Here is a 20,645-nt window from a genome sequence, read left to right on the forward strand (position 1 = left end):
TGCTATCATTATTTGCCTCTGGATGGAATGTGCCAACAAAAGCATATACTTCATCATGAAATAAACTTTATTAAAAACCATTACTTTTTTTTTGCATTGTAGAGGGTTGGACTTATTCCTCAACAAAAATAAATAATATTAGACCAATATTTTTTCTAATATCCCAAATGTCCTTAACATTTGAGTTGTGGCATGGAGTAAATCTAATAAGGATTTAATAGCTTTCTGTGGATTCTACTTCATTAAGACAAAACCTAGAGAAAAATTTGCCTTTTTAACAACCTTTTTGAATGCATTCTTGACCTCTTTGTTCCTCAGACTATAGACCACAGGGTTCAGCATGGGGATGAGCACAGTGTAGAACACGGATGCGATTTTGTCTGTGTCCATGGAATGGCTGGAACTTGGCTGTAAGTACATGATGATGACTGTCCCATAAAATATGGAAACTGTAATGAGGTGAGACACACAGGTGGATAAAGCCTTCTGGTATCCCTCACCTGAGTGTATCTTCAGAATGGTAGTAAATATGAACAGGTAGGAAATAAAGATGACAAAAAGTGCAAAAAAGACATTGAAGCTTGAGATAAAAACAAGAATCAGCTCACTTTTGTGTTTATCAGAGCACGTCAAAGTCATGACAGCTGGAATATCACAGAAAAAGTGATGAACCACATTGGACACACAGAAAGAGAGACTAAAGGTGTCTCCAATGTTTATAGAGGCATTTAAGACGCCACAGGCATAGGAGCCTATGGCCAGACGAGCACACAAACCTGTCGTCATGGTGGTGGTGTAATGGAGGGGTTTGCACACTGCTGCATAGCGGTCATAGGCCATTGAGGCCAAGAGGTAATTTTCCACAGTGGCAAAGACTGCAAAAAAGAACATCTGGGCAGCACATGCATTGTAGGAGATGAGCTTGTCTCCCGTTAGGAGCCCAGCCATGACCTTGGGAGTGACTGTTGAGGAGTAACAAAAGTCAACCAGAGACAGGTTACTGAGGAAGAAATACATAGGAGTGTGGAGACGAGAGTCCAGCAAGATCAGCACGATCATCCCCAGGTTTCCAATCAGAGTGACGAGGTAGATGAGCGTGAACATTATAAAGAGAGGAAACTGCAGTTCTGGGTTATCGGTTAGTCCCAGCAGGATGAAATTGGTCACGTCTGTACGATTCTTCATGGATGTGATTTGAGAATCACGAGATGCTCTGTGGCAAAGAATGATCAATAAAAAAAAGTTGCACGGAAATTGAAAAGCATGAGCGTTATTTTATTATGGCCATACTTTATTTGTGAATATTCTCCATTTCTAAGCATGGGAATGACAAATGCAATTTAGTGATAACTTATCCATAAAAGAATAGACTTTTGTACAGGAAGGTTCATCATAGATCGTCTTCCCAATTTATTTTTGTATATGAGTAAATTGAGTCACAGGAAAGGGTAATGAGCTAAGGCCACATGCCAAGAAATGTTTGAGCTCCCAAATCAAATCTTTTGGGTTCACCGATCATTTCTACTTCAATAGTGTTTATGTGTATTTATTCATTCCTCTCCATATCCCCATTAGATTGATTAGTTATTATGCTCATATATATCATAAGTAACTTGGCAACAAAGAGACTGAGTATTCAAGTTTACCTGGTTACTGACAGAGCCATTCTTTTTTTTTTTTTTAATTTTTTATAACGCTTATTTTTTTTTTGAGACAGAGCGTGAACAGGGGAGGGGCAGAGAGAGAGGGAGACACAGAATCTGAAACAGGCTCCAGGCTCTGAGCCATCAGCCCAGAGCCCGACGTGGGGCTCGAACTCACGGACAGCGAGATCGTGACCTGGCTGAAGTCGGACGCTCAACCGACCAAACCACCCAGGCGCCCCGACAGAGCCATTCTTTAGACACATTCAGAACGGCTTCCAAACTAAATGTCATCAGTGAATTTGAATTGATTTTAATCTCATTCAATTTACACTTAATCATGGTATCCATTCTTCCAAACTTAATGTTTGGGGTTGCACAACGGTGCAATCCACAAATATATGTACATATATGCAGTGAGATTAGTGCAACATTAGAGACACATACAGTCAACAAAGGTAAAAGAAGGTACAGAATTGGGTGTAAAATATTGGCCTCTGGGCTTATGTGTACATGCATTCACACAGAAGAAATCCATTTACCACCTGGGAGATATCGGTCCTAAATGAAGTTTCCTGAGCCTCATTTTATCCATCAGTAAAACGAAGGTGATATTGGAACCTACCTCTGTGTTCCTGTGAGTGTTAGATGAAATAATCAGGACACACAGTTCACGCAATGTGGGTATTCAGCACCATCCCGATGTGTTCTATTCATAATCTTATAATTAGGATGGAACAAGGTGCCAGTGGGTTTTGACATCCGGCAGCTTTACTCTGATGTGAGTTTTCTGACACGCTATGCCTACTTAGATTTTTTTTGTGTCTTCCAGTATTTCTCAGTCTGTCCTACATCCCCCGTGTTCGTGGCTTTGTCACGCATTCTGTGTGAAAACCCTCACACAGACCTCTTTTGTTTAATTGCTTCCTTTTGGTCCACATTTTAGTTTGGGTTGAAAGACTCCTATTTTATCCTAGACATATTCTTACAGTCATTAGTGTCAGCATGTAGCTGGATCATATACACTGAGGGGTGAAAACCCATATATGTGAAGTTGACTCTAGTCTGCAGATTGTTTTTGAGCAAGCACCATGGTTTAAATCCTTTTATTTATACTTGAAGTGTTGAGGGACATCCATTTTCTGGTAACTACTATTTTCCACCATCTTCTTTCTGGCCCCTCTACACATTGTATGTCTGGAATTTAAGGAATTTGTGTTTGTGAACCCATCACTCAATAATAGTATCAAGTTATAATTTCTTGTTTAGCATTTGTCATGTTTTATGATGACTGGAATGCTCTTATTGGGCCCACATGGATAGTCCAATATAAAATTGTTATCTCAAAATTCTTAACTTTACTCATACGTGCACAATACCTTTTACCATGTAAGAGAACATAAGCACAGATTCCAGGATTAGGATGTGGGCATACAGGGGAGCATTATTCTGACTGCCACAGTGGGGATGAAAAGAATACATAATAGGTAAATTATCTAGGGAGTTAGACACTGTTGAAGCTGAGACACCTTCACAGATCTTGTGGCCAACTTTCTGATTGTGTATAATTATCAACAGAAACAGGTATTAACTTATTCAGGGTCACATATCTGGAATAAATCCATTCCCAGATCACATTTCTGGGAATTAGTAACAACTTTAACCCAGTGTTTCCATGCCAGTATATCTCACAGATAAACAGAAATCAGAAACGACAGACAAGTAGGCCGGCAGAGACACCAAAGACAGGAATATAGATGATGGATCAAGAAGGGATAGATGGATGGATGGATGGATGAATGGGTGGATGGATATAGAAGAGGAAAGGTATAAATTGTGTATACACACACACACACACACACACACACACCCTAATTTACAGTTAAGACAATGAAGGATTTGGAAGTTACATGCCTTCTTAAAATTCTACATCTAGTCCGAGTTAAGATAAAAACCCATATATCACTGATTTTAATGCCTGTGGCTTGAATCATTGCATTGTTAGATTTTCTAGATGATCCAGTAATAAAAGGGCAGGTTGTAGGGAAATTACAGTAAAACTGGAGTAAGGATCTTGGTAGCTTTATGATGATCCTTCTGGAGTCTGAAGGAGTGTCATTTCGCCCTGTTTGGTTAGTTATCCCTTCAATAACAAGTCAAAAATTTACCACGTACCCAATCTTACCATCTATCATAGTTGCACTGTAAGCCTCGACAGAAGGTTTTCTTTTTTCTAATGCAAGTGCCTGATTTATGGTTTGATTGCCTAGGTAGCCACCCAGAGAGACACCCACTTCAAAGATGTCTATCTCAGAAAAAAAATGTTTATCTCACATGTTCTACCGATTCAGCCAATCAGGTGATGTCTATCTTGAATAAACCCATTGCCAGCCACTAGATAAAGAGTTAGCTTCTCACCTCCCAGACTCCTTGGTTTTAGAGATCTTGGTGGATTTCAATAACTTACCATCCCAGGCCACTTGTTTTTCTCTTACAATGCTTTAAATTCCCTCTTTTATGCTTTAAATTCACCACTCAAGTGTGAACCCCAGATACCTTAGGTGTCCATCCACCACACCAACAAAAGCAGAACCCAGACCTGCTCTCTCTCCCTATTCATGACCTTGCTGTGTGGCCCCAGGGATGCCATGTGGTTTCCAGGATCTGTGAATAATAAACTTTATCTCTTTCAAATCTCCTGATGGTTACGGGTGAGCAGGTCTTGCAGTCATAACGAGAACCTCAAGAGTCAGTTCAGCCACAAGTCTGGTTGCCAACAGACTTGGACCAGCACAAAACAATAGATTTTTTGCTAACTTCTTAAGGAAAGCAGCACGAAATTTTGTAAATACTATCCTACTCTCTGAGGATTAGAATGTTGTGGGTTTTTTTTTTTTTTTTGCATTTGAATCCTATACTTAAGCCAAGGTTTCAGAAAAAGTGTGCAAACAACTAGATAGGAGCTCAAAAACTCTTAGAAGAGGTAGCGGCCTCGCTGCTTCTGCATCAATTACATTTTTTTCACTAAAAGCGTATATTAAACAGAGAAGCTTACCTTGCTCTTGAAAAAAAATAAAAGACAATCCTGAACTGAGTCTGAAATCAGAAATTCAGACCTAGACCTAGAAGAATGTATAAACAATTTTGGAGCATATCTCAGGTATTGGTCCCAAAGTTCCAAGGTACATGGAGAGATGAAGAAAGGATCATAAACATGGAGTTAGGAAGCTCAGGCTCAAGTCTTGCATCTACCGTGGATTTTTCTGTGTATTTAGAAGAGTCATTTACCTTACATAGAGGTCAGTTTCCTTATTTGTGGTATAGACATAATAAAATTACTTGTCCCCCGATTTCACAGAATTTTGTCTGTGAATGAGGGTGGGTCTTTAAGGACCTTAGTAAGGGTTATCCTTTCAACATAAAATAATATAATTATTACCTTAAGGTGTTTCCCCTGGCTGTGGTTGCAGGGTAACTGCCAACACTCAGTTTGGGAAAACACTGGTGTGTGTACTAAAAAGCATTAGCATTCATTTAGATAAGTGGTGACCAAAAGAGTCTACACGGAGTCTGGTCCCTTTACAATATTGTCATGTGGAGTCATGATATGATTTCAGGCCCTAATGAATGGGAACCAGGAGAAAATTTGTAGGTGTGAAATTCCTAGGGGACAGGCCCATATGAGGGCAATCACTTCTATCTAGGGAAGAAGCAATTAAATTGTATACAGGGATATAATTTCTTCTGTTGAGTAGCACATAGATGCATTTGTGGTAATTTCCTTTCCTTCCCCAAATTTTATTAAGCTGTTACTTGATCCATAACTAGTGGGTTTAATACATTCACATTTTTATATTATTGATATTTATATTAGATTGTAAAAACTTACTTTGTTTCTTGTATGCCATCTATTTGATTTTATTTTTTTCCTTTCCATTCTTTTACTTGTTGTAATTAAATTGTAGACTGTTGGATTTTTAGAGATTGATAAATGAAATCCTGTTTTCCTTCTTGGGTTTACAACAAAGCAAAAATATTACACATAGGCCAAAAATATGGAGAGTACATTCAGCTTTAATACTACTAAGGCCATTCAAAAATTTGATTCTGGTATGTAGACAGATGGGTTTCTTTTCCATCCTGAATTACCCTGTTGTAGCCAATGCAGCTGATGTTCTATCCAAATCCCCTAGGCACTCATGAGGCTCCAGAGGTAAAAGTTGAGCAATCGAGAAAACAGGTGAAGGTGGCTAAAGGTACAAATACCTAGTTATAAGATAAATAAGTACTAGGGATGTGACATACACCACGATTACTATAATTAACAACACGAATACGTACACTTGAAAGTTTCTAAGATGTTAGATCTTAAAAGTGCTCATCTCAGGATAAAATGTTGTAACTATGTGATGTCATAGATGTTAGTCAAACATCGTTGCCATCATTTCAAATAATTATGTTATATATCTTAAACTTATATAATGTGATTTAGCAATTATATCTTAAAAAGCTGGAAAAAACAAAATTTGAAATCACTCAAGGTAACTAACCATTTTAATAGATTGAGGAGAAAGAACACATTAAGTTACCTGATTTATTAATTCAGAAAAAGCATTTAACAAAATCTCCAGTGCCTTCATGATAAAAGCAACCAGAAATCTGATAGAAGTGAACTTCCTCAAAAGTAGAAAGAGTACTAATGAAAAGCCCACAACTAACATCATACTCAAATGTGAAAGAGTGAAATCCTTCCCTGTAACATCACATATTAAGCAAGGATGCCTGCTTTCACTACTTACTTTCAAAGTTGTACTGAAAGTTCTATCTAGAGTAATTACATAAGAAAATAAGAGTTAGAAGGCATATAAATTGGAAAGGAAGAAGAAAACCCGTATGATTTTCAGATGATATCTCACATAGAGAAAATCCAAAAGAATGTACAAGAAACTATTAGCTAACAAACTTATTCACCGAACAAAAATATGTAGTGCTTACATACACTAGCAATAAACAATCCCAGAAGAAAATGAAGGAAAAATTCCACAATAGCCTCCTTATGTTAAAATACAGAGGAATAATCTTAACCAAGGGTGAAAGTGTTGTACGCTGAGACTACAGAATAAATTGTTGAAATTCAGGAAGGCCTAAATAGGTGGAAAGACATTCTGTGTTCACAGATTGGGTCATATGATACTGTTTACTGGCAATACTTTCCAAAGTGATCTACAGTTTTGATGTAATCCCTCTCATAATTCTAATGACCACAAGGAGAAAGGCTATTACGAAAATTCAAATGGAATTTTGAGGGACCATCAACAGCCAAAACAATATTGAGAAGGAAGAACAAAGCGGGAGGACTCACCCTTCTGGATTTCGAAACTAATACAAATCTAAATTAATCAAAGCAATTTGATATTGCCTCAAGGATAGTGATGTCGGTCAAGTGAATAGAATTGAGAGACAAGAAATAAACCCATGTGTCTATTGCCAGTTGATTTTTGACAAAAATGCTAAGTTCATTCAATGGCAAAAGAAATCTTCAACAAATGGGCTGGGACAGCTGGATATCCACATGTAAGAGTGAAGTTGAATCCCTTCTCACAGCATATGTAAAACTCAACACAAAATGGTTGATGACTGAAATATGAGAGCTAAAAACATAAAACCATTAGAGAATGTGAGAAAAGTTCCAGACCTTGGATTGGGCAATGGTTTCTTATGCATTACATCAAAAACACAAGCAACAAAAGAAAAAAGAGATAAGATGAACTTCTTCAAAATTACAAACCTTTGTATATCAAAGTATATTTTCAAGAAAATGAAAAGAACGGCTTCAGAATGGGAGAAAAAAATTTGCAAATCACATTACTGATAAGGCTGCAATATGCAGGCTACATGAAGGACTCTTACAACTCAACAACAGAGAAACCAATAGACCCGTTGAAAAATTGGCAAAGTCCTTGAACAGACATTTCTCCAAAGAAGATTTACTCAAAGCCAATAAGCACATGGAAGTATGCTCAAAATCATTAGGCATTAGGGAAAAGTAAATCAAAACCATGAGATACCATTTCACACCCATTAGGATGGTGTGTAAAAGAAAATGGAAACTAACAAATAGTAGCAAGAATGTGGGTAAATAGGAACCCTTGTATGTTGCTGGTGGGAAAGAAAAATGCAACATTTGCTGTGAAAAACAGTTTCATGGTCTTCAAAAGGTAAGCATAGAATTACCGTATAAACCAGCCATTCTGTTCCTAGTAGTATCACCCAAGAATGAAAACAGGTCCTCAAATAACACTTGTGCACGAATACAAATATTTCTGCTGCATTATTAACAATTGCCAATAGGTGAAAACCATCCAAATGTCTACCAATTGAGAATGGATGAAAAGATGTGGTATATATGTACACTGGGGTATTGTTCAGCCATAAAAAGAAATGAAGCATTGATACATGCTACAACACAGATAAGCCTCAAAAACAATGAATTGAGTAAAAGAAGTCAGACATAAAAGATCACTTATTATATGATTCTGTTTACATGAGATATCCATAATAGGTAAATCCATAGGTTATTGGTTCCCAGGGACAGGGGGCCTTCATGGGTACAGGATATTCTTTGTGAATAAAAAAAAGTCTTTTGGAATTAAATTGAGGTGATGGTTGCAGAACATTGTTAATGTGCTAAATACTACTGAGTTGCACAATTTAAAACAGTAGATTTTTTTATGCTAATCTCACATACATTAAAAAAGGCCAGGCAGAGGGAAATTAAACAGACAAGAGGAGGAGAAAATAATGTGATCACAAAGGCAGGAACTGATGGAAATACCACTGAGGAATGCTGGCGGTCACCTGCAGATGAAATACACCAGGGACGGAGTCTCCCCTAGAGACTCCCAAGACTGAGATCTTTGTTTCATCCCAGTGAAACTGATTTCCAACAACCGGCCTCCAGAACTGCGAGAAAACAAATGTGTGTGGTTTTAAGGTCCCAGAGTGTGGTCATTTGTTACAGCAACCATAGAAAACTAACATAAAATCTTTATTATCTTTGCTGTGTTCAACCACTGGGTTTTCAATTTAACGTGTTCCTGCAGTATGAGCTAGCATGCTTTGTTGTCTGTGTTCTGTTTTTACAAACAGATGATGAGTTTTTCTGTTTGGTGTCAGTTCCTCTTCTCATGCAGTTATTCATTCCTTAAAATCTTTTACTGAGCCTCAGCTCTGAACTCTCAAGAATCTTTGTTAGTGAACAAATCAGAAATTGTTCCCGGCTGCATAGAACTTTTATTCTAATAGAGAAAACAAATGAAAGGAGTAAACACACAAAAATGAATAAGCAATATTTTGACCACTGTTTGTGAAGAAGATAGAGATAAATATTTGTGCCCTTTTTTTCCCCATGTAAATTTGTTCCTATACAGAATCACATTTCATTAGCTACTCTTGAGCTCTATGGAATAAACATTAGTCTAGACTCTGAGAATACATATCTAAATGAGATAACGTCTGTGGGCTCAAAAGTCTTGCAATTCAGTGCTACAACTAAACCTATAAAAACAAAGCAATATAATATAATATAAGTTTTAGTAGTTCTATGGAGAAGGTTGGCATATTAGATGATTGAAAGAGAGATAAGAAAAGGAACAGAAGGGAAAGGATGTTGACATGTTTTGAGCAGCTACTCTGTTCCAGGCACCGTGCTACAGTCTGGCTCATTCAGTGCCTGTTTAATAGAAGTCTGTGAGAGAGGCAGTAGTTTCCCCATTAGAAACTCAGAACACTTACATAACTTGCCCTACATCACAAAGTTTGGTTTGGAATGGAATTCACATTGGATTTGTTCTCTCTCCGAAACGTGTGCTAAGTTGGCGCTAGCCATTTTGGTTATGATTTGGAGGCTGGTGAGTTTTCAAAAGAAATCATTGTAGAATCAAGTTATGTTGGAGAAATTTGATAGTTCTCTCAGCATAAATCCTCCCCACCCCCATAACATCCTCCAGATGATCTTATGGGGAGCTCTCTGAATCTGTTAGGGTCAATAATACTAGCTGCCAAGCAAGCAAACTGCAAACAGCAGTGACATGACCATAGAGGTCTTTCGCACTTGCATATTGTTCCATTAGTTGTTCTGGGGGAATCTCTACAGAGATTCAGTTGACCCTGATTCTTTCCATTAGTAATTTTGTCATCTCTTGTGGTCTGAATCCTCTCCACCCAGCTGGTGACAAAGAAAAAGAATGAACAGGACATCACCTGGAGAGTTTTGTGGTCCAGACTCGGAAGCAGCATGTATGACCTGTACTCACATTCCATGGCTAAGAACACAAACATATGGTCAAAATTAATTGTATGAAGGCAGAGGAACAGAGCCTATGTTTTTTCCAGGAGTAAAAAAGAAATAGTTTGGGAAAATAACTAACCAGTCTTTTCCATTGTAATGCTTATGATCATCAAATATTCATCTTATACCTCCTTTCCTACAGAAAATTTCTTATTCACCTCCACCAGGGAGACAACCTAAATCCCAACTAATTAATATAGAAGCACAATGTCCAGGCTATTTGAGAGGTTAAAAGGTCTTCTCCACCCAGTCCTTGTGTGGCTCCTTGTTGCCTAGTAACTTATGCACTAAAAGGAAAACTTAGCTTCTTCCACATTCATTCCCAATAAATAAAATTGGACTAGAGTAAAGATAATGGGAAAAAAAGGAGCTCCCATTCAGAATAGATAGTAATGGAAGGCGCACAGATTTCAATTTAGAAATCTTATGGAATCGACATTTTGAAGGCCCCTCAACCCTGGTGATGGGGTATATTTCTTTATAAGACCCTGATTTTTCTTTTTGGAAAAAAATCCCATTTTCTATTAGTTTCCTTAGTACCCGGTCCAATCTCTTAAATGTTTTTTTTAATACATTATTTTTTTAACCTCTTTTGAAATATATCAGAGAAATAACTATGTCCATTGCCATATTAACAAACAACAACATCAGCATCACAGTTTGGTAGTTTTTGTTTTTTTTTTTAGTTTATTTCTTTATTTTGAGAGAGAGCATGAGCAGGGTGGGGGCTCAGAGAGAGAGGGAGAGAGAGAATCCAAGCAGTCTTGGTGTCTTCAGCATGGAGCCCGGTGCGGGGCTCATACTCACAAACTGTGAGATCATGACCTGAGCTGAAATCAAGAGTCAGTTGGTCAACTGACTGAGCTACCCGGATGCCCTAAAGTTTGGTAGTTTTTTATTTAGTTATCTTGTTAGATTTATAACTATTTGATTTGGGGGCTGCTAATAGGAAAGGCCTCATGTTTTTAATTTCAGTTCCTGTTTGTCCATTTCAGTATATAAGAAAGTGATCAAATTTAGTATATTAGCCTTGCATCCAACAATCATTCTATAATCACTTATTAGTCCACTATTAATCACTTATTATGTTCTTTTCTCCTATTTTCCCCTATTTTTTATGTAGGCATTCATGTCACCTGTGAACAAAACCCAGTTTTTATTTATTCCTTCCCAAGTCTCCGCGTCATGAGATTCCATTCGTGTACCGTAGGGATGGAGGAAAGCTCAGTGATTTCCACAGATGAAGGAGTAGGGACTGGCAGTCTATAACAGAAATGGAAGGGAAATATTAGAATTATAATGTATTCTCCCTGGTACAGTGCTGGTATGACACTTGATCTTAGCCAAAAGGCTGAGAAGTGATAGTGCAGTGCTGGTGAACACAATGCTCTGCATTTGTTAAAACCCTTAAAACCCTACATGGCAGAGTAAAATTAATATATACAAAGCTTGGGTTCCTAGTGTTACAAATGCCCCATGGTAATATAAAATTCCTTTTTAGAGGAGACCAGGTGAGAGTTGTATTCATTTTCTATGGCTGTTATAACAAATGACCACAAACCTAGAAGCTTATGCAGCACGTATTAATTCCTTCACAGTCTAGAATCCAAAAGTCCAAATCGGGTTCTCTGGACAAAAGTCAGTGTGTTAGAAGAGCCATGCTCCCTCCATAGGCTCTAAGACAAAATCCATTTCTCTCCTCTTCCATTTTCTTTTTTTTTAATTTTTATTTATTTATTTTTTTTAAATTTTTTTTAACATTTATTTATTTTTGAGACACAGAGAGAGAGAGCATGAACAGGGGAGGGTCAGAGGAAGAGGGAGACATAGAATCTGAAACAGGCTCCAGGCTCTGAGCTGTCAGCACAGAGCCCGACGCGGGGCTCGAACCCACAGACCATGAGATCATGACCTGAGCCTAAGTCGGACACTTAACCAACTGAGCCACCCAGGCACCCCTCCTCTTCCATTTTCTGATGGCTGTTGTCATCCATGATTTGTGGTCACATCACTTCATCTACTTCCAATGTCACATTGTCTACTCTTTTATCTGTGGTCAAACTTCTTATAATTATACGTGGGATTTCCTTCCTGGTCCACACAGAAAATATGGGATATAATCTTTAAGTTAATCAACTCTACATAGTCCTTTTAGGCCATATAAGGTAACCTTGGAAGATTCCAGAAATTAGGACGTGGATCAAGTCATTATTCAGATTGCCACAGGGTTACATTGAACATTCTGCACTGTTCTGAAAATTTTCTGTAACTCTAAAATAGTTCTAAAATGAAACAATTATTTAAGATAATTATAAAAATTTAGGTAATAATGTTTTTGACAGGAGAAATATTACCATAAACGTAGAAGTGAATGTTTGTGTCATATTACACTGCCCCCAAATAGTAGGATGAAAATACTAGTATATTCAAGCACAGTCTTACAAATACTGAAATATCAAAGCCTCTTATTATCTAGAGGTAACAACTTAGTTGAGAATACATATTTATGTGGGTAGATTTTTATAGTACAAAGCTTTCTGAGGATCAAAATTAAAAACATAAATATTGTGCATTATACTAGCATATTGAATGTACATTATCTTTATTATTGACAGATATTGTCATATATATTTCTATGTAGATATCTAGAATCATTTCAGTTAATTATATTTCATACATATGAAGTAATTTTCAAATATAATGGGATACTAACCTTTAAATAATTTTTTTGAGAACAAGAGAGAGAGAGAGAGGGAGAGAGAGAGAATTTCAAACAGGCTCCACATTCTGTGTGGAGCCCAATGGAGGGCTTGATCCCACGACCCAGGATCATGACCTGCGCCAAAATCAAGAGTTGGACACTGAACCGATTGAGCCACCCAGGTGTTCCAACACTTCAAATAATTTTAAACTTAATGTCTTTTTATGATTTACTAAAGAGTATTTATTTGATATGTTACTTCCCATTTAATGAGGCATCACTTCAAAATAAAAATTATAGAATTGTTTCAGATGATTCACTTGATTATGGGATCCAGGAAATCATTGTGCCCAAACTTTGGAGTACAAACACTGAGTGAGATAAAAATATTTCAGCAAAGCATAAAATAAGCTGTGCCCCCTTAGGGTAGATACACTCATTTAGTAGCATATTACTTTAAGTATATTCTCAAGGTTATTCTTAAGTTAGGACTCTTCGAACAGCATTCAACTAACGAAATAAAAATATTGGACATAAATTTCTATTCTAATACATGAATTAAATATTTAAATTATTATTATTAAAAACTAACAACATTCCAGTTAATTCTGGGAAATTCCCTACTCCAATGTGTATGTATCCTCATGGGCACATAAGGATATGTGCCCTTCTGTTCATGGTCTCATTTGTGTCCCTATTTTATGTGTTTCTGCATTGATGTGGTAGAAACAAATTCATGTAGAATAAATGAATAAATCAATACCTGCTTTTACAAGTAGGCCCCAGACGATTTTTTTTTTTTGACAGAGAGAGATGGGGAGCCAGTGAGCAAAGGGCAGAGAAAGAGAAGCAGAGCTCACTTAAGTGGGGCTCCAGCTCACCCAAGACGTGGCTCCAGCTCACCCGATCTGGGACTCCAACTCAAGAACCCTGAGATCATGACCTGAGCAGAGGTCACATGCTTAATGCCTGAGCCACCCAGGCCCAGGCACTGAGACATCTTAATCATTCTTGTTCAGGTTATTACATTTCTGGACATATGTTTTTTTCCTTCAGGATAAGAGGCATTGAATAAGCAAAGATATCACTTCAGAAACTTAATTTAACGGTGGTCTTAATGAAACTAGATTAGTATACGTTGTACAATGTTAAAAATCACAATCTTAAAGATAATTTTGTCTCTGAAATGACCTTCATGAGTGCACTCTTAACCTCTTTGTTCCTCAGGCTATAGACCACAGGGTTCAGCATGGGGATGACCATGGTGTAGAACACAGATGCCATTTTGTCTGTGTCCATGGAATGGCTGGAACTGGGCTGTAAGTACATAAAAATGAGTGTCCCATAGAAGATGGAGACTGCAGAGAGGTGAGAAGCACAGGTAGATAAAGCCTTCTGATATCCTGTAGATGAGTGCATCTTTAGGATGGTGATAAATATGAATATGTAGGAAATCAAGATGACCATGAGAGCAAAAAAGCTGTTGAAGCTCACTACATAAACAAGAACCAGCTCACTGACACGTCTATCAGAGCAAGAAAGAACCACGACTGCAGGCACATCACAGAAAAAATGATGAATCACATTGGACATACAAAAGGAGAGTCTGAACGTGTCTCCAGTGTGGATAGAGGCATTCAGGAAACCACAGGTGTAGGAACCTATGGCCAGACATGCACACACACCTGTCGTCATGGTGGTGGTGTAATGGAGGGGTTTGCACACTGCTGCATAGCGGTCATAGGCCATTGAAGCCAACAGGTAACTCTCCACAGTGGCAAAGGCTGCAAAAAAGAACATCTGAGCAGCACATGCATTGTAGGAGATGACCTTGTCTCCCATAAGTAATCCAGCCATGACCTTGGGAGTGACAGCTGTAGAGTAACAAAGGTCCACCAGAGACAGGTTACTGAGGAAAAAGTACATGGGAGTGTGGAGACGAGAGTCCAACAGAATCAACACTATTATCCCCAGGTTTCCAACCAGAGTGATGAGGTAGATGAGGGTGAACACGATAAAGAGGGGAACCTGCAGTTCTGGATCACTGGTTAGTCCCAGCAAGATGAACTGCGTCACTTTTGTCCTGTTATCCATCAGTGTTGAGAACCACAAACACTATGGCAATGAGAAGAAAGAAATGGGTGATAAACCAAGAGACTTATATTGAAAAGTGTATACATACAGTATGTGTTATTTCATTAGAGCAGTAGCTTGTATATCAAGTTTCTCCAGATAAAAAAAAAAAATTAGCTTGACAACAAAAGTTAGCGCATTAATGATGTGTAGATTTGCAAACTGTTGAATCTGAAGTATGGAGCATCTCCTCAATTCTAAAGTTTTAGAAATCTGTAAACTGAGACGTAGAGAATTAAATAACTTGATCAAGATGGCTCATCCAGAAGGAATGTCTGGCCGTTCACTTCCCCCAAGCCTAGTGAAAGCAGGTACTTGCCCATGAATCACCCACCAGGAACTGCTGCAGACCCTGTAGAGGTACAGACGGTCCCCAACCTACGATGATTCGATTTAATGATTTTTCCACTTTACGATGGTGCAACAGTGACACACATTCGATGCAAATCAAACTGTGACTTTTGAATTTTGACCTTTTCCCAGCCTACTGATGTGAAGCTTGACTCTCATGATGCTAGGCATTGGCACCAGCCACAGCCCCCAGTCAGCCACGCAAACATGAGGGTCAACAACCCAGACACTGGCAACCACTCTGTGGTTCACTTTCAGTACATTACATGAGATATTTATTAAAAAACAGACTTTGTGTGAGATGATTTTGCCAACTGTAGACTTATGTAAGTGCTCAGAGTATGTTTGAGGTAGGAGAGGCTAAGCTATGATGTTCAGTAAGTCAGGTGTATTAAGTAAATTCTCAACTTACCATATTTTCAACTTACCATGGAGTTATTGAAACATAAGCTCATTGTAAGTCCTGGAAAATCTGTATATTCCTTACATCCTCTCAAGAACATCATGAGTTTAATTTGTTATTATGGTCATTTAAATTATGATGCACAAGAGGTTCCTGGGTGGCTGTCACTTGAGTGTCTGACTCTTGATTTTCGCTCTGGTCATGAGATTGAGCCCTTGCATCAGGCTCCACGCTGATTCTCTTCCTGTCTCTCTGCCCCTTGCCTGCTTGTGCTCTCTCTCTCTAATACATAAATATGCACAGGACATTGAGTAATTTTTTATATTTATTTATTGAAAAAATGTCTAATGTTTATTTGTTTTTGAGAGAGAGAGAGTGTGTGAGCAAGTGAGGGGCAGAGAGAGAGGGAGACATAGAATCCGAAGCAGGTTCCAGGCTCTGAGCTGTCAGCACAGAGCTCAAAGGCGGAGCTCGAACCCGTGCACCATGGGATCATGACCTGAGCCGAAGTTGGAGGTTTAACAGACTGACCCACCCACAGGCCCCAATTTTTTATATTTAAATGAGTATTAGTTGACAAGCCATGCTTTGAACCAACTTTTGAACCCACACTGAATGGTTCCTAAGATGACAGTCTAAAATGTATTGAAACGAAATTGAATTGAACTCAACTTACGATTGCTCATTGTCTCTACTGGTCCAAAATCAGATTGTGGTTTCCCACTGAAGTGTCTGAGAGACACGTGCATGGTGCACATGGTGGGCTACCTGGAGCCTGAGGAGCTGGGATAGTCAGTACTCCTGCATAGGAAGAGTACTATAAATCTGTTCACTTAAACTTGAAGCCTTGGAAGGGCATCCCTCTTCTGCTAACTACTCACATCTTCCTCCTAAACTTTGACAATTTCCCGTACAATAGGGGAATTACTTGCCAACATTAGACATTGTGGACACTGTTTGCCAGCCTTAGCACACGTGTCCACTTGGATCCTATACTACATTCTATAGCAATAATACAGCTTTATCTGCAAACGCATGTGTGTATACGTAGGTGGTATTATTATGCCTCCTTCACCATTGTGGAGCGTGAGGATTTGAGAAGTTATGCAATGCTCTAAAATACACAGCTAGCATGGGAAAGAGTCAAGATTCGAGAGTTAAATCCACTTTCTGTGTAACCAAAAGGCTCTGCTTTTAGCCATTCGCTGTCAACATCTGTGGTTGTACTGGTGACGATAAGCTTGAAATTATAGGGGAAAGTTATAGGGAAATTATCGGGGATCTTGTTAATTCATATGAGGGATTTTGTAGTTTAAAGGTTATTTCACTCTTGCTCTTGCTTATTTGTGTCCAATGAGAGGCCAGCATTGAGTGACCAGGATGAAATCACCACTCTATCAATTAGAGAATCATCTGTGGCTGTTTTGTTCATATCTTTAGCAAAGCAGGACGATGTTCCTTAAGTATCAACAAACTTCCTTCTGAAGGAAATTTTGACATGTATATGCCAGTCTCACCTCCGTAGTTTGGAAAAACATTGAAAACATCGATTTCTGTTCTTGAATAACTCAAAGTAAGCAGAGCTGCCCTACTGCTTTTGCATAGATGACACTTGTCGTTAAAAATGTTTACAGAATATGGATGCTTACCTGTCTTCTGGGTGAACAGGGAGAGCCAATGATGAGTAACAGGTCTGAATCAAAATCTCAGCCATAGGATAATGCATAAATCTTACTACAGGAGCTCTCTCAGGACATGGTCATAAGGCTCCAAGGTCTCTGAGGCAGGGAAAAATGGAGGAAAGCATATTAATATGGTTCAATTTCTGAACCTACCATGCATTCCTTCTGTGTCCTTAGAGGAATCACTGGCTTCCTCCTTATTTGTAAAATAAAGATGATAAGATTACCTCTTACATAATTCACAGACTTGTGTCTGTAAATAACAAGCAGGGAGGGTCTGTAAAACATCTCAGTAAGAAATTATCATTTTTGAAGTCAATCGATGTGATTTTTCTCTTGGGGTGTTTCTCCTGAATGTGGTTGCAGGCTGATAGAGAATCCCCGATAAGACTTCTGTGCACTAGCAAGTTTAACATTCATATGAATAAATGATCACCAAATGGGTTCAGCATGCAGACTGGTGCCTCTACAATGATGTCATGTGGAGTCATCTTGGGATTTCATTGGCTAATGCATGGGGATGTGGAGAGAATTATAGAGACACAGAGCTTCTCTGGGAATTTCCCCTAGGAGAACATTTCCAGCACCTCATCCCACCTTCTCAGGATGGAAGCAATTAAACAGCCTGTGGGAGCCACTCTGGTTATTTTCACTGAACACACACGTTTTTGTTATTACTTGTTATTTTTGTCAGTTTATAATTAATGCATGATTTCCATACAGTAACATCCACAATCTTAGCATATAGTTTTAGGAATATTGTCAGATTCATGTCAAGTAAGCACTATCACCTAAAAAAATTCATACAAACCTCTCTGTGTAAACCCATTCTCCCACTCACTGCCCCTGGAAACCCATAAACTCTTTTGTCCAAATAAAGTCACCTTTTCTAGAGTGTCCTTACCCGTAATCTTAGAACATGTACTGCGTAGGTCTATAATTTTTCACTTAGCATTTGAGGCCCATCTGTATCGTTTCCTGTATCAAAGGAGAATATTTTTACTGCGGAGTAGAATTTTACTATCTGGTTGTTACTGATGGTTTATCTTATTCTTAGTTGAAGAACATTTGTGTTGGTGTTAGTGTTTTGTGATTACAAATAAAGCTGATTTAAACATCTGCCTCAAGTTTTTTTGTTTGTTTGTTTTCACGGCAAAAATTCTTATTTTTTAATGGAAATGTAGCTAGCAGAAAATGTTACATTAGTTTCAAACATACACCACAGTGATTCAACAACTCTATGCATTATGCTCTGCTCACAATTGTAGCTACAGCCTGTCCCCATGCAGCACCATTACAATACCATTGACTGTATTCCCTGGGCTGCACCTTCTATCCTTGTGACATATTCGTTCCATTCCTGGAAGACTGAATCTCCCACTCCTCTTCACCTATTTTGCCCTTCCCCCACATGGCTCTCCACTGGCAACCACCAGTTTGTTCTCTGTATACATGGGTCTCTTTTAGCTTTTTGTTCCTACCTAACTTTTGTCTGGTGGAATGTGTTAAGTCTTCCGCTGTCACTCCTACGGTGATGGAGGTTTTTTCACAGAGGAGGAAGTCATCTCCTATGACGTATCCGGTGCTCGAAGGTTCTTCCTTCTGGCTTTTGCCACCGTAGACTGCTTGCTGGTAGCTGTCGTGTGTAGAGTGTCAGTGCTTACTTGACACCCGCCGCTCTGACCACCATCATGTGTGTGCTCAAATGGCGGTAGGCTGGTACGTTTGGGGCTTGCTGAATTTGCCATCTACACTGGAGTCACCTTCGGCCTCTCTTTCTTCGCCATTCTTCGCCAATCTCCTCGCCATTCCGATGTGGTCCATTACTTTTTCTGTGATAGCCCCTCAATCCTGGCTCTTTCCTGCTGTGACATCTACGTAAATGAGATTGTGCTCTTTAATTAGTGGATTTCTAAGTCCGTTTTGCCCTTATAGTTATCTTGACCTCCTATCTGTTCACATTCCTTGCCATCCTGAGGATGCTCTCAGCACAGGGACAGTGACTTTGCTACTTGCCCGTGGGCTCACTCATGCGGTTGCATATCTGCTGCACAGTCAGCGGGCTGAAAGGCTCAACATGGCATTACTCACGTTTCTGACCGTTGATTCTGGTTATTCTTTCCTTTTTCTCCACATGCTCTTTCGTCTTCCAGAGGTTGGACCTGCTTTCTTACATAATATTTTCAGTGTGAAAGTAAAACCGAAGGGTTTCTTGAAGTCTAGACTCCAAACTCACACAAGGTTTTCTCTGCCACGTTATCCTAATCCATGATGTCAAAGGGCTGTCCCCGATGCAAGCATGGATCGGACATGGAAGACTCCATCTCTTGAAGAAAACAGCTGCAAAGAATTTGTGTCCATAGTTCATCTATCACAATTGGAAATTAGATTAAACTGCTATAACGAAGAAAGCCAAAACACAGTGGCTTAAATACAATACCAATTCATTTCAAATGGTGGATACCTGTGGTAGGATAAATATGAACTCTCTGGACATGGCACCCATCGGTCATTCTGGGCCAAGTTCAGTCCACACAGCCTCTCTCTGTCATCTTGCAGAGTGTTGAAATTCTGTCCTTATCATAACTATTCTACCTGCAGGAAAGGAGAAAGGGATGGGTTGAAGGAAATATAATTTCTTTTCAAGAAAGTGATATAATAGCTGTTCACATTACCTCTGAGTACATTCCACTGGCAAGAGTTCAGTCATAAGACCACAAAAAAATCAATGATAAACCAACCACAAAAATTTACCTCTGCCTGAAAGGCAATGTGCTTAGCTGAAATCTCAATAGTCTGGAATTTTAAAAAAATGTTCCTTGAGGAAAGCCAGTATACTGCCACACAATTAGGAACTGAATCTGAACTTCTACTCTGTCTCCAAAACTGTGTCTCTGGCTTGTTTTTGCCCTAGTGGAAAGTCCTTTTCCTAGATCTCACACTGCTTCATTAAGAGCCCTTTTCTCAATCACACCATCTAAAATAGCTTTTTATCTCTTATTTGCTCTTATCTTCTTCAGATATTTAAATAAATCTCTTAAATTACATTTTATTTGTTTAATTGCTTATTTTGGTTTCTTCCAAATCATACATAGTATTATATTCTTCCAAGTTGGCCAGATTGTTTTTTACTATGTTTGAAATAATGCAATGACATGATATGATGATGTATTGGACGTGGAATGTGAAAAAAAAATGGTAGCCTAGCTGCCTAAGCAACTAGAAGGATAAGATGGCTACTATGTGAGGTATGGCAGGCATGATAACAGGAGACTTGAGTGAGAAGGGGGCTTGAATTTCACTGGAGCATACAAAGCTTGAGATGCCTCTTGGATACCACCAGGAAAGTTTTAGCACTGGAGCAGAGGTACAAATTTGGAAT

General features: G+C 38.7%; 2 protein-coding genes, 1 long non-coding RNA gene and 1 pseudogene across 3 annotated transcripts; 1 reads left to right on the forward strand and 3 right to left on the reverse strand.

Moving 5' to 3' along the window:
* Positions 1-234: 234 nt before the first annotated feature.
* On the reverse strand, positions 235-1,188 carry LOC101091225 (olfactory receptor 5B2-like). The gene has a single exon (XM_003993457.5). It carries the CDS (start codon positions 1,183-1,185, stop codon positions 235-237), a length of 951 nt encoding a protein of 316 aa, XP_003993506.2. The 5' UTR covers positions 1,186-1,188.
* A 9,686-nt stretch (positions 1,189-10,874) lies between these two features.
* On the reverse strand, positions 10,875-18,242 carry LOC123380297. The gene is made up of 3 exons (XR_006585819.1): positions 18,168-18,242; positions 17,231-17,359; positions 10,875-11,256 (listed from the first exon to the last, which is right to left on the reverse strand). It is a non-coding gene; the product is annotated as an uncharacterized LOC123380297 (long non-coding RNA).
* LOC101091477 (olfactory receptor 5B3-like) lies at positions 13,850-14,788 on the reverse strand. The gene has a single exon (XM_003993458.3). It carries the CDS (start codon positions 14,786-14,788, stop codon positions 13,850-13,852), a length of 939 nt encoding a protein of 312 aa, XP_003993507.3.
* Positions 18,243-18,674: 432 nt separating the features above from the next.
* LOC111556664 lies at positions 18,675-20,277 on the forward strand (annotated as a pseudogene).
* Positions 20,278-20,645: the final 368 nt, after the last annotated feature.

The sequence above is a fragment of the Felis catus genome, chromosome D1 (genome assembly GCF_018350175.1).
Source record: "Felis catus isolate Fca126 chromosome D1, F.catus_Fca126_mat1.0, whole genome shotgun sequence".
Taxonomy (NCBI): Eukaryota; Metazoa; Chordata; class Mammalia; order Carnivora; family Felidae; genus Felis; species Felis catus.